Here is a 15048-nt window from a genome sequence, read left to right as displayed (position 1 = left end):
GCCTGCCTGCTCCACAGCTCTTTCCTCCAGCTAAGTCAGAACCTCACCTTTAAAAGCCAATCCTACCAGATGGCGGCAGCTGCTCCGGCCTTGGGGCCCTCTGCTTACCGAAAACAAGCTAATGCAATTGCTGCTTTGACACACAGGCCTGGCCTGGCAAGACTTGTTTCCTGTGACTCTCTCTGTCTCTGTTTCTGCGTCTCCCTCTCCCCCTCCCTCCCTCTCCCTCTTCCCCCCTTCCCCTTCCTTCCCACCCCGCTCCCCTCTCTCCCTCCTCCTCCCTCTCCCTCTCCCTCCCCTTCTTCTTCTTCTTCTTCTTCTTCTTCTTCTTCTTCTTCTTCTTCTTCTTCTTCTTCTTCTTCTTCTTCTTCCTCTCTCTCTCTCTCTCAGAAATTTGGGTAGTAACTAGAACATGTGTTTGCATTTAAATATATATTAAGTGCCCCCTATATCATGGGGTCCCTTCAATTCTCTCAATGGTCTTTTAGGAAAAGCCAAAGAAGTGGAGGTGAAAAAGGAAATTGTGGAGAAAGTGGGGCAAAGAAAAACCTTACAGAATTCTGAGCAAGATCAGCCCAAACCCAACACAGGAAAGGATTGTGTGGACAGAGGGGTATCACATCCTGGTGAGAAGGCTGAGGACCAGAGACCCGCTGAAGACAATGCCCTGTCCCCTGGACCACTAGCAGGGACCAAATGTGAGCCACAGGTTCAGAGCCAAGACCAAGAGAACACATCTGTCCTCAAACACCCAGAGCAGATCGAGTCACACAAGGTCACAAACAAGTCAGATGGTAGGGCCAGCAACTCCCCTGAGCAGTCCGGCTGCCTGGGGGGTCTAGACAGTGAAGCGTCAGGGGATTTGAAAACAGATTTGGGAAAAGATAGTTTTGAACAAACACCTGAAATTGACAAAGTGAGCTGTACAGACTCAAGGGGCACAGGTGGAAACCACACGGAGGATGCGGTACAGGCAGGGGGTGCTGCCTATGAGGACCAAGCAGGGACAATGGCCTCTGGTCCCGGTGAAAGATGTCTGAACGATGGGCTGAGCTCAGAAAGAGAAGTACCCGAGCCCGAGGAAGGCCTCGTTCAGAGTCCACGGGCAGGTGGAGAGAACACTGCTACCGAGGCCGAAGACTCGGAAGTAAGGGATGAGAAGCCCATGCCGGCAACCCCTGGGGCTCCCATAGTTCAGAGCGGCCCTCAGGGCACAGCAGGACCAGGCAGCACAGATGCCAAGCGCACACAGCCTCACGCGAAAGAGCGCAGCAAGCAAGCCAAGAGCGAGCAGCAGGCAGAGGCCTTGGATTCACCCCAAAAGAAGACAAAGAACAAGAAGAAGAAGAACAAGAAGAAGAAAGCTGCAGCTCCCGTGGAAACCTGCAGAGATGCGAATGAAGAGTTAAACTGTCAGGACCCAGACGCCGGTGACGTGGAGGAGGAAGAGCGGGTCCAGGTCCCCGATAAGAAATCGGCAGTGGCAGAAAACCCAGAGCAGGAAATCGGAACAGGAAGCAGAGAACCTGTGGAAGATGCTCAAAGTGGAAAACAGAACGGACCAGAAGAGGGCGGTCCTACGGAAGGTCCCACAGACATCGTGGATCAGAACAGTCCCCAGTGTGAAGACAGGAACATCTCCCCAGTGGGAAAGGATGGTCCCCAAAGGGATGCCTCTCAGATAGGTAGTGAAGAGGGACATGGGACCTCCCAACATCCAGGCCAGATAGCTGAGAAGGCTACTGATGGCCACAGCCTAGACAACAGTGATCTGTCAGGGCAGCTGGGGGGCTTCAACTCAGAAAGTGGAGAGCAGGCAAGAGAGGAGGTTGAGAACAGTAAGAATAAGGAGGATTGCACCATGTCGTGAGGAGGCGGAGGCAGGGCGGGAGGGTGAGTGTCAGAGCTGGCTAAGGACTTCAGCCATCCACCGTATCAGAAACGCCATCCTTCCGCTCCTTCTGCTCCTCACGATTGTTCTAGTTTCTGTGGATGCCCCAGGTGTCAATCACCAAGTATCAACTGCTTTAAATTATAGACTGTTACCTGTAGATTTGTATTTAACCATTGATCACCTAGCCAGTACTGTTTTTACTTTCAGTTCTAGCTGAGAACGTTCCGTTAGCATCAAGGGACACCAGGTGTGCAGTCAGGCCTGAAGGATGTAAAATGTAAGGTTTGCTTCGGGCCAGGATGAATGTGGATGTTCTTGACCAAGTGTTTCAGGATCTGGTTGAAATGACCAAATAGATTTCTGCATGATAAGCAGCAAATATTCAAATATATGTTATTCAAATAGATGTATTTTCATATTTGATCTTAATGTGTACACCGTAGCATGTTTGGTATTATATTTAAAGGAGTAGGTGGATAAGTAGCATATAGGTCAGTGGGTGAAGGAGTTACATCTGGGTGGAGATTAAAAACTGCAGAGATTCAGACATGTACCAGAAAACACAGGGAGACCACGTGCCTTTACCTCACATAAAGACTTTATTTTGCACCAATGCTCTTGGATCTTGTTGCCAATGGTACCCAAATTAATGTTATCAAAGACTTTTTACTTTATGCGGGTGATGTAATAATAAATTCATTTTATATTGAATATTTTATTTTTACTCTTCTTTGCTAATGACACATTAAATTACATTTCCTACTTTGGTATCGAGGAGAAACAGTTGTTATTTTTTTTTTAAAGTTATCTGTCTGCCTGAATGTCTACTTAAAAATTACAAAAGGCTGTTCTTACACAAAAGGACTCATTAGATTATAATCCAACATTTTGTGTTTGCTATAAATATTTTTATTTGTTGTTTCTCAATATTTTCTTATTGGAAAGTTATTATTTTATCTGCCAGAAGGAAATATGTATTTTCTATATGAAGAAACATTTAGAAAATAACTGTAAAGTTGAATTTAAAAGTATTAGTAAATATACAATCACAAGAGGATACACTGTATGACTGCTATTGACGTGATATGGAATCATGTGAACTCATACTACTGTTACAAGGTAGAGTGGAAAGCAAAATGACCCAAACCTTAGTGGAACCTGAGGCAAACTGAAGAGTCATATAATTGAAATAAAAGAATTCTATAATTTTACAAGCCTGCTGGTTGTTCTGGTCTTTGAGACCCTTGACCTCTGACCCTGGTAGCTGTTTGCTCAGTGCCTACTTCTGGCTTTGGGCTCCCTCGGGAGTTCCAGAAAATCCAGTTCTAAGCGCCTTCATCATTGGCAAGTGAGCCCCACTGCTGAGAGGCTGCCCTGGCATGGGCGTGGAAACCGAGAGAGCAGTCCAAGCCCATCGCTGGACTCTGGGCATGCCCAGGTGTTCCTGTTAGGCGAGGTCTCCACGGGTGCTCTGCTAAAATGTGCCAGCGCACAGAGCTATTTGTGGAGGAGGATAACAGTGGTGAGGAAGGGGGCTGGAGAGATGGCTCAGCGATTCAGAGCACTGACTGCTTTTCCAGAAGTCCTAAGTTCAATTGCCAGCAACCACAGGGTGGCTCACAACCATCTGTAATGGTATCGATGCTGCCTTCTGGTGTGTCTGAAAAGAAAGTGAGGAAACATTGGCTGTGTGCGCATGTCCCGAGAAACAGGGCAGGTGAGCTGCTGCGTGTTCTACACCTGTGCCGTGAAAATGGAATAGGAGGGGCTGCAGGCTGCGCCCCAGGGTTCCACACGGCCGGAAGGATGCAGTCAGTGGCTCCTGCTTCACCCAAGTCCCCATTTATACTTCAACTCAAATGTCTACTCTCACTCGGTGCCTGGAACGCTACCCATTGTGCAGAATGCCACCTGCCTCTTTATGCCAAGGGGCACATGGTAAAATGTATTTCCGGTGGCCTGCCTCTGAAAGCCAGGAGCTGGGGCAGCATGGTGGTCATGAATAGACACCATTTTCCAGGGAAGAGTCCTTTTACCCACCCCCTCCGCCACTTCCACTGCCCCCTTATACACGCTTGCCCCTTTGCACATACTTGGCTATAATGGCCAGTGGCTGAAGGAGGGAAGTCCCCTGCCCACGCGTACCCCTTGGGTGCTGTAACGAGAAAAGGGAACCAGTTAAGCCATCCTTCTCTTTTGGGAGGAGGCAGCCTCGGGAAAGGTGGAAGCTGCCACTGTTGGTTCTGTCTTTTCTGGGAGGGGGCTCAGGAAAGGTTCAGCCAGTACATTTCCTGGCCCCCCCACTGTCACATTTTAGCATACAGAGGGGACAAGTCCCTCGGGCAATAGGGGTGGGGGTATGTGATAACTAAAATGACCCCATACGGTACAAAGTACATGTTGAAGACATTCGTCACGAACAAATCACTATACTTAGGAAAGCTTCCTTTTGCCTGTGGAAGATAGGAGTCCCACCTTTCAAAGTTGTGTAGGGGGCTGATTGGCCTTGAGTGACCCTGGGACAGAGTTTCTAAGATACCCAGACTTCTAGATGACCAAAGCAATCAGGAGCTTAGAGAATTCCACTTGTTTGGGTACCTCAGGAATTTTCTAGAAGGTGCTAATTCTCTGCTTCCCATTTGGAGTCTCAAAACTATAGCAGAAAGTTTGCTAAAATTTAACATACTAAAAAAAAAAAGTTTAAAAAAACTATAATGATATAAAGATAACTTTAATATCCAGCCAACTAATTTTAACATGAGTCAGTTAAAGTAGAACACTAAAGATCAAAAAGCTGTTAATTCTTGACAGTACCGGCTGAAGAGGTTTAGGGAAGCTGGTTAGCAAAGGCTGAAAACTTGAATTAGGATCCCTTAAATGAAAACGAAGGTGAGATTCACCTGTGTGCATTGTCACGCATAACTCATCCAAGTTAATTAGTTACCTTCTGGACAGTTCTAAAGGAGGCAGTGTGGGGACAAAATCACTCTAGGCCAGGTTTTAAGCGGTCCACTGAGAGGTTCAAGTCCTAATCTGAAAAGCCCATGAAGCGCAGTGGTCAGGAACACCCTAAGTGTGGGCTGTGATCCCTTAGGCATTAGGAGTGTCACCTACCCATCATCCCCTGGGCCTCCCCTTCATCTAAAGGAAAATGCAAAATACCTGTCCTTGGGGACCCTGAGCTTCGGACCAGCGCATAGCAGATAAACTATAAGTGGCAACAGGGTCTTCATAGACATTCAGCATCCCTAACAGTATCCACCATCGGTATAAAAATCTTCATTCAGCATTGGTTCTTCCCCGTAGATCAGAGTTATTTGGTACTCTTCTAGAGAGATTTGGGGGACTGACTGGCAGACATAAAGACATCTTTACTACCTCTTGGAGGTGGGGGGGATTATAGGAATTAAAGCCATTACTGTGCTTTTCTTTAAAAAAAAAAAGTAACAGCATATTATAACTGGCTTAGTAGACATGTTGTCATTGGCTTGTGGTTTGTTAAGAGAGTCAAAACTCTGACATTGGGTGCATCTGTGCAAGTTAGAAGCAGGATAGCTAGGTGTGGAGGACAAATTTGGAAAGAGCTCTCCTTGAAATGTTGGCGCTCATGAACAGCAACACTGCACATTGCTAAACCGTGAAGCCTGTGAGATCTTGTGTTGCAGCGTGTTTCCCTAGCGTTCTTGCATGCTAGCCTAAATAGAAGAGTAGCCTGTTTGCATGAGCCGGAAGCTGTCCTGATAAGAAGCATGTCGGGAGGCTGGCACCACCCTTTGGCTGAGCTCCTCCCCGTCCTGTCTGTGGCCTCATCCATCGTGGTACGTGTTTAACCTACACTCCATCCCTCATCCCACTAACCGGTCCATATGTTACTCTGTTAGTGGCATGCTGCGAGGCCAGGATACAGATTCACCTATGTGTCTTTCTGATCTCTTCAGATGTTAGGTTGAAAAAGCTCCTTGATGAACGGGAATGTCTGTTGGAGCAGGTAACCGTCTTTCTGTTGTTTTATACCACTTTAAGTAGGGTACCTGAAACCACACCCTCCTCCCAGCCTGCCTTTCTGCCCACTCTGGAGACCCCTAAATGTGTGCTTGAGAACAAGACTGGCTTGGTGATTCGATCCAAATAGAGCAGCATTGTCACACAAGGCTTAGCGAGGACTTGAAGCTATAGGGCGGCCTCTGGGACATTCCATATGTGTTGCTGCTTCAGATGGAGGGTGGAGATATGCCATTGAGAGACAGGAAGTGACGTGTACGTCAGCTTGTACCTGCACATGGGTTTGGTGCAGCAAGCATTTCTTTGAATAACTGATCAAAATTGGTTTTAATTATCATTTTCTCTTTATTCTTGAGAATTTCATACATGGATGCAAGAAAATAAGATCATAGCCACCTCCAGTTTCCCTCCTGCAACTCCACTCACGTCCCACCAACATGTCCCCTCTGAACTTTATGTTCTCCCTGCCCCAATAATGCACTAAGGTCAATTAGTGGCTGCCTTTATGTGCATGAATGTGGGGCCATCCATTGGAGCACAGGAAACCAGTGGGAACAGCCTAAAAACCTGAATGATTCTGCTCCAGCAGCTATCAAGAAGTCCCAATGGCTCCATGATAAGGGGTGGGGCCCAGAGATCACCTATGCTGACATCCTGACTGGCTAGATCTTGTGCAGGCAACACCGCTGCTCTGAGTTCATGATAGCTATCTCACATCCGGAAGACAGCGTCTCATGCGCTCCTTCCCCCATAATTCTTACATTCTTTCTGCCTCCTCTGTGACATTCACTGTGCTCTGGGGAGTGGCTGCTTATAAAGATGTCCCGTTTCGGGCTGAGCTGTCAGTCTCAGCACTTTGACCCACTCTGAGTCTGCACTGAGGCCTGCTACTGCAAAGAGATGCTTCTCTGACCAGGCCTGGGCACAGCCCCAGAACTGTAAATGTAGACAAACATTTAGAAGGCAATGCTGTTTAAACCATGACTTATCTCTGACTTCAGGAGATGCCGAAGGGCTCTGTTTCGTCTTCCTTGTCTGCGGGATAGTTAAAGTGATTCCTCAGCCTCTTTCCCAGAGAGCTAGTTCCTCCGACATTCCCCAGAGCCGTGTGGGTTCGCTAGCTCACCCTTTACAGTCGTCACCCTTTCAGAATCAGATTAAACTCTCAGCTGCTTTTCTGACCCCCATATGAGAGAAGAATCCTGTAAGGCCCCTTCCTTAAAGGTTGACCTGTGCCTCCAGGCCAGCAGGCCAGACCAGGTTCTATGCAGAAGCATAAAATTTTATTGGGGACTTCATTCCCATATTCCTGCACCCAGGGATCTCTTTTATATTTTTGTGAATAAGCAAAGGTCAGCATCATGAAGAGTTGCCAAGTCTTAGACCACAATTCCAAGTAGTGTGTGTGTGTGTACAGTCCACTTCTGAGTCCCAGAAGAATTTCAGCCTTAGAGATTACCATTCACAGAGGCTGGGGACATAGCTCAATGAGTAAAGTGTTTGCAGAACAAGCATGAGGACCTGAGTTCGAATCCTCAGCACCCACTTAAAGCTGGACATGGACACACACACCTATAATCCCAGTGCTGGAGAAGTGGAGGCAGGTGGATTCCTGGAGCTGACTGACTAGCCAGCCTCCCTGAGTGGATAAGCTAGGTTCAGTGAGAGACCCTGCCTCAAAGGAAAAATGAAAGAGAAAGAAAAGAAAGACATGAAAGAAAGATAAAGATGGTTGAACACAATGGCAGAAGACACTCAGTGCTAATCTCTGGCCTTCCATCTACACACACCTGCATACACAAACACGCAGTCACATACATATAATGTACACAAAAAATTTTGTCCACTAGGTTACAAAAAAAAAAACACATGCCTGAAGTTATAAAGTCTTTGTCCCGCCTATTCCCTTCTGAGATGAGCTCTGGTCCTCAGAAGTCTTTTGTTAGTTTATTTGGATTGGCCTTGATTCAAGAGGACCCCTCTGGCCGGTGGAGCACAGGCTAGACTGTAGCCTTCCCATGGTGTTCTCCCGTGTACTCCGGTGACCCCTGCCTCTGACACCCCAGGGTCATGCTAACAGCAAGGCAGCAGCCCGATGTGTTTATTCTGGCTGTGACAGGCTCTGAATTCAGCTCTTTAGTGGAAAGAAGAAATAAATATATTTTCCTGGGGTGCTTTCAGATTAAGAAGCTCAAAGGGCAGCTGGAGGGAAGACAGAAGAACAGCACGCTGGCCCTCCTCCGAGCCGAGGATGGAATCGTGGAGAACGGGACAGATGTGCATGTCATGGATCTGCAACGTGAGTGTTGACCCCTGGGTGGAAACGCACGCTTTTGTGTGTGCCGATTGTAAACGCTTATGGTGAGGGATACCCTGTATTCTCTCCTGTCCCCTGAAAGCTCCTGGGTCCCACAACACAAAGATATTACCTGTGAGTAAAGCAAGGGAGGGGGGTCTGTGGGATGGAGCAGGTGTCCCAGGATGCACACGTGGGCGTGGATGGAAACACGTTTGCTCTGCTTCATATGATAGGCACGTTTTACGCTAGTCAGCTAAAACAGACTTATGGGAGATGAGATTATGCTTAGCCCCTCTCCTTCATCTCCTTCGTCACATCTCTGGGGGTTCCTTCTTACCTTGCTCTTCTACATACACGTAAGAGGTATGGACGTGTTCCCAGCCAAGTCCCAGAGAGGGCATGCCTTGTCTGACTCTGTGGAGGCCGAGATTAGGCTGTGAAGATGTGTGAGAGGATGATTCCCAGGAACAGAATGTTCTAGAACCTTAGAACTTAACCCATGTTCCTTTCTTTATCACCCTTTAGGAGATGCCAATAGACAGATCAGCGACCTCAAATTTAAACTTGCAAAATCTGAGCAAGAGATAACTGCCTTAGAACAAAATGTATGTTGCCTCTCCCTAACCCTAACCCTAATAACCCTAACCCTAACCCTAACCCTAACCCTAACCCTAACTCTAACCCCCGGTCACTCTGGATGGATGGGTGGCTGAGTGGAGTCTGAATGGCATCAGAGCAGTGGCCTTCAACCTTCCTAATACAGCAACACTTTTACACAGCTCATCACGTAGTAGTGACCTCCAACCACAAAATTATTTTCATTATTACTTCATAACTGTAACTTTGCTAGTTATGCATCTTAATGGAAATATCAGATATACAGGATATCTGAGATGCAACTCCTGTGAAAGGATCCTTCAACACCCTAGAGATCATGTCCCACAGGTTGAGAGCCTCTTCAAGAGACTTTGAGAATCAAATGGGGTTCTAGGGAGACAGGAGGATAAACCTGAGTTCAGATCTCCAGATCCCCAGATCCCAGTCAGGTAGGGCACGGCATGTCTGTATTCCTTGCCTGGATGCTGAGGACAGAAGGATCCCCAGGCTGTGCTGGCCAGCCAGGCTACCTAATCCATGAAGTTCAGGCTCAGTGAGGGACCTTATCTCACGTATAAGGTGGAGAGCACATGAGGAGAATGCCCGACGTCACCCTCCGGCCTTCACACATGCCCACAGGTCCTGAGGGGGTGGGTTATGGCAGCAGGTTTCTTAAGGCATTTATTTACATTGGTCTTTTGTTGTCTTTGAGACAGGGTCTCAATGTGACCAACACTGGCCTCAAATTTACTATGTCGCCAAGGGTGACCTCGAACTCCTGATCCCCCTGCCTCTGCTTCCCAAGTGCTGAGATTATAAGAGTATCCCCGTGCCTGGCTTTCAGGACGCTGCTCGCAGAGTTGGGAAGGAAAGTTCAGGACAGGCTGTTTATTGGACTCTAAGTTGCCACAGTGGCACACATGTTTTATAATGGTTTTAATAACAAAACAGCTCATGTCGATGTGGCTTGTAAATATTTCTTGTGTATGGGGGTGTGGCTCAGTCTGTAAAGTGCTCACAGCCTGAATTGGATCCTCAGAACCGGCGGGAAAGCTGAGCCCAGTGCAAGAGCTGACCATTCCCTGCCCGTGCTTGGAGCCAGCCAGCCTAGCTGCAGGCCAGTGAGCACCTTGTCTCACGAAAACATGGTGGACGGCTCGTGAAGAACAGCTCCCAGTGTTATGCACTTGCATACATTAATACACATACACATAAAAATAATTAAAATAGTTGTTAATTCAACACATGTCTTAGTTAGGGTTTTACTGCTTTGAACAGATACCATGACCAACTCTTATAAGGACAACATTTAACTGGGGCCGGCTTACAGGTTCAGAGGTTCAGTCCATTGTCATCAAGGAGGGAGCATGGCAACATCCAGGCAGACATGGTGCAGGAGGAGCTGAGATTCTACATCTTCATCTGCAGGCTGCTAGCACAATACTGACTTCCAGGCAGCTAGGATGAGGGTCTTAAAGCCCACACTCACAATGACACACAACAAGACCACACATCTCCTAATAGTGTCACTCCCTGGGCAGAGCATATACAAACCATCACCACACACTTCATGCCCAGACATCTTTTTCCCTGAACTTCTAGCCTTTCTCCCTGCAGCAGATGAATATAGGTGGGGCCCTCCCACATTTGTATTGTGGATCCTAGGATCAGCCTGTGGCCCACTCTAGGGTGAGGAGGACAAAGGAGTCACTTTCCCCTTGACTGTGGATGTATGTGCTGGAACTTTTCATAGAAACAAAAGGTGATGCTATATATTCAGCCTGATCTTGGATTTTGATCCTCCTGCCTCTGCATCCCAAGTGCTGGGATGTGGACACACACACTCACATCCAGCCACGGACACACACCTCACACCCACACGAAGCCTCCCTCCTCTCTTCCGCTGTCATTACTGACCTTCCACAGCTACAGCCTAGGAGATGAGCTGAGGTCCTGCCGCCATCATTCTGCCTTCCATTCTGCCGAGGCCAGTAAGAACAGGCCAGAGGGCAATCAATATTTATTTGAGTTCTGTGCCAGGCGGTGGTGGCACACGCCTGTAATCCCAGCACTCTGGGAGGCAGAGGCAGGTGGATTTCTGAGTTCGAGGCCAGCCTGGTCTATAGAGTGAGTTCTAGGACAGCCAGGGCTATACAGAGAAACCCTGTCTCAAAAAAAAAAAAAAAGTCTTATCCGAGTTCTGAGATTTGAACTCGGGTCCTTCTACAAGCACTTTCAAGTCCCATGAGGGGGTTATGGAAGCAAAGAGACATTCACCCTTTGGACTGGGGCCATTTGCTGTCAGGACGGGGGTCACTTAGAAATGCTACCAGACAACTTGGTCAGCTAGAACCAAAGTAACGTCCAAAATGCTACACTGTTACTCAGACAGCGTATTTTCAGTTTCATTCAGTCGCCTCCTTTGATCGCAAATACAATAAAGCAAACAACAAAAGAAAACAGTGAATGGATTTGTGGCAATGGCTTTCTTATGATTGCCTTTCAGGTAATAAGGTTAGAGAGCCAAGTAACACGCTATAGATCAGCTGCCGAAAACGCAGAAAAGATAGAAGACGAACTAAAGGCGGAAAAACGGAAGCTCCAAAGAGAGGTAAACTTCTCGGTCCTGCTTCTACTTCTTAGGAAACTACATGTTTTGCTTTCCTAAAGAGATCTGGCCAAATTGCTCACTTGGAAAAAATACAGCATCTGCTTGGCATGTGGCTGCAGCTGGAGTGCAGTTAGGGTTAATAAGTGAATCATTCCGATATGTATATAGACCTAGCTTTCCGTGTTCCCCCCTGACAGCTGACGTGTGTTCAGTCTTTGCTCTCCGCACTCAGCAGACACCCAACCACCATCACCATGGTTTCTCCCTGTACAAGTTCAGTGTGGAGCCTGAGAAAGGAGGTAGGGGGTGGAATCTTATGCCCTAGGACTCCCGCCACCTGCATGGGGGCTCGTGTGGGAAGCAGAGCCGTGGGTGGTCCCTATCAACTGGCAGCTCCTCTAGAAGCCCTCGCTAGGGCCAGCCCTCTGCTGCTGAATGCTGGCCTGGGAGCAACCTGCTCACATGGCTGCCTATATGGTACCCAGGCCCTCCACCCCTGGCTCCAGGCTGGGACCATTTGAGACTCTGGCATTCAAGCTTTGGTTTCCAGCTGCAGAGACTTCGGTCCCAACTCTCCCACCAAAGAGTTATCTTCTCTAGCTGGTCCAGGCTCTGCTCCATTTGAGTTGTTGGCTCACTGACCTTCATTTCTGAGCCCATCGAGAACCCACAGGATAGCGCAGGTCTGGAGTCGTTCCAGATGAGGAGCCTCTCCTAGTTAAGAAGGCAGAACCAAAGTGAGTCATGTTTTATTATTAAGAAACACACAGATCCCCAGTGGTCAGTCTGGAGCCACAGCCCGTCAATCTCTTCATCTCTAACCATGCCTGTTACCCAGAGCTGACCTAAGGCTGCTCCATCAACACTCCAGGCTCCTGCCTACCCATTTGCTATTGAAGAGGAGCCTTCAGGCTCTTTCCTGTCTTGCTGCCCTCGTGACTGGTGTGTGGTGTTGTCTGTGAATGCTAATTCTGTCATCCCTTCCAACCACTGCCAATCAACAGTTATTTAAGGAGGCGGAGAAAAGAAAAGAAAATATAGGTCATACTTATGTTATTTGGTTCATTCCTTTGGTTTAAACCATTCATGAAACTAATCAAAATACTCTTCTGGGAGTTTGGGATCCAGGTCAGTGATAGAGTGCATGCTGATCACACACACATGGTCCTATGTTCAAATCCTAGTACTGACTTTTGTTTTTTTAGTTTAGAAAAATATTCTTGCATGCAATATTTATTGTAAATCGCTTGAATTTATTTTACATTCTGAATAGTAAATACACTTCCTCTGACACTAAAAAAAAAAAGGAAATTTAAAAAAGAAACAAACAGATGGAGAGATGGCTCTGTGGTTAGGAGTACTGGCTACTCTTGCAAAGGACTCACGTTCAGTTCCCTGCACCTATGTGACAGCTCACAAATGTCTATAACTCCACTTTCAGGGATTCTGGTGCTATCTTCTTGCCTCCTTGGGAACCTGCATGCATGTGGTGCACAGACATAAGTGTGTAAATAGAATAAAATATAATCAAAATAAATAAAATAACTTTCATAAGTAAAGATGTGACCAAATATTTTAAAAAGGAAAAAGACACACACACACACACTTTTAGGATTCCATTGTGACACACACACAGACACACTTTTTAGGATTCCAGTGTGACTGGGCTTTTGTAGTGGTGTTTTCTAGTAGGGGTAGACTCACGGCCATGCAGAACCCCACCATGTTGGGAGGAAGCAAGGCCCCCAAGCTCAACGCCTTCTCCTCTCCTTGCAGCTTCGCTCAGCACTGGACAAAACAGAAGAGCTTGAGGTGAGCAATGGCCACCTCGTAAAGCGACTGGAAAAGATGAAAGCCAACCGCAGCGCGCTCTTGTCCCAGCAATAAATACCCGCAGCAAGTGGGCACCTCTCTGGGGACCCAGATGCCTAGCGTGGCTTCAGGAGCTTTTATCTGTACTGTCGGGAGCATTGCAACTTCCCCTGCCTCCGAGGGAAGAAGTGCTTCCATGCAAGGGTCACCCGGGGAGCCCAGCAGCACCAGATGCCTCTGTCTGCAGACCCTTGCTCCAGCCGGGATGATACTCAGAGCCTGCAGGTTTCTTCTCATAAGCACACTGGGTCTCATGAAAGCTCTGGACTTGATGCACAGAGACCTCTTAGTGCCACCAACAAGGCGTGGCTGAGGTCAAGGTTAAGGCGGGACTTGATTTTTCTTTTGTGTCTTGATGAAGGTTGAGGGAGAATGTTCCAGTGTCGGGGACTCTGTGTTGGAGCCTACAGCCCCAGTGACTCCAGTAGTGTCTCTTAGTCTCTGCTTCCCATACACAAAACACTGTGGAACCACAAGCCATTACCAAGCAAGGCTCCTCCGAAGGAGCCGAGGCGATGGTCTAGACGTCAAGTGACCTTAAGAAGACAATTTCCAGGCAACAAATGAAGCTTTTCTAAGGGACTTTTGCATCGGTTCGGTTATAAGAGTACTTTTCCCAGGGTCATTAGGCAGTAGCTTCACCGAGAACAACAGCTTTTCATTTGCATTATTTAATCCTTATATTTGGAATTGAAGTTGTTAACTTCTTTTAAAGAATGTCCTGCTAGGAAAAAAAAACATTTTAAAAATGAACCGTTAAAGAGAACTGTGTGGGTTTTCTTTTTTTAAGGTTTTACTTTTATGTGCATGAATGTTTGCCTGCATATATGTATGTGTGTATGTATGTATGTATGTGCCACCATGTGTGCAGTGCCAGGAGAAGCCAGAAGAGGGCACTGGATCCCAGGACTGGATTTACAGATGGTTGCAAGTCACTAGAATTGAACCCAGGTCCTGCAGCCTGTGCTCTGAACTACTGAGGCCATCTTTTCTACCCCCAAAGTCAAGTGCTTTTAGTTTTCCCCACTGAGAAAGCTCATTACTTGATGTCATGTTTGTTGTTGTGTATATCTTTTAATTTTGATTTTTTTCAATTAGAGTGTGTGTGTGTGTGTGTGTGTGTGTGTACATGCGCACATGCCACAGCATATGTGTGGAAGACAGAGGACAACATGAAGGTTTCAGTTCTCTTTTTATCCTGTGGGTCATGGACATTAGTGGCAATTATCACCTTTACATGCTAAGCCAGCTCACTGGCCCCTTCTTTTTAAACATATCACATAAATTTGGTTTTTTTTCTTTCCCTGTTTTTGTTTTGTTTTTTGGATTTGGTTTTTTTGAGACAGGGTTTCTCTGTGTAGCCCTAGCTGTCCTGGAACTTACTCTGTAGACCAGGCTGGCCTCAAACTTAGAAATCCGTCTGCCTCTGCCTCCCAAGTGCTGGGATTACAGGTGTGCACTGCCCAGCTCTTTTTTTTTTTAAAAGACTTATTTATTTTATGAGTACACTGTGGCTGTCTTTAGACACACATCAGAAGAGGGCATCAGATCCCATTGCAGATGGTTGTGAGCCTCCGTATGGTTGCTGGGAATTGAACTCAGGACCTCTGGAAAAGCAGTCAGTGCTCTTAACTGCTGAGCCATCTCTCCAGCCCCCACTTTCCCTGTGTTTTAAAGTAGATTCAGATCCCATTCACTGGAGAGGTAAAGGACACTGAAGAGTAGGAAGAGTAGACTTATCTGTAGGACCCCAGGGGACAGGCCCAGGGCAGG

The 15048-nt window shown here is 47.1% G+C and overlaps 1 protein-coding gene across 13 annotated transcripts in view; it reads left to right on the top strand.

Annotated features, from left to right (window-relative positions):
- Lrrfip1 (LRR binding FLII interacting protein 1) overlaps nucleotides 1-14035 on the top strand; it is a 132143-nt gene extending 118108 nt beyond the window's left edge. For 7 of the 13 annotated variants that reach the window (XM_052193641.1, XM_052193642.1, XM_052193640.1 and 4 more), the window contains one exon: nucleotides 489-3108. In XM_052193641.1, the coding sequence (XP_052049601.1) occupies nucleotides 489-1870 (1382 nt within the window). In that variant the 3' untranslated portion in view covers nucleotides 1871-3108. Of the gene's footprint in view, nucleotides 1-488; nucleotides 3109-5832; nucleotides 5883-8077; nucleotides 8196-8720; nucleotides 8801-11298; nucleotides 11404-13179 lie in introns of those variants that run through there. The other 6 variants (XM_052193648.1, XM_052193652.1, XM_052193649.1 and 3 more) reach the window with 2 other exon arrangements.
- Nucleotides 14036-15048: the final 1013 nt, after the last annotated feature.

Source organism: Apodemus sylvaticus, chromosome 9, assembly GCF_947179515.1.
Source record: "Apodemus sylvaticus chromosome 9, mApoSyl1.1, whole genome shotgun sequence".
Classification (NCBI taxonomy): Eukaryota; Metazoa; Chordata; class Mammalia; order Rodentia; family Muridae; genus Apodemus; species Apodemus sylvaticus.
Note: the sequence above shows the minus strand (reverse complement) of the source record. Positions and strands in the feature narration are given on the sequence as shown.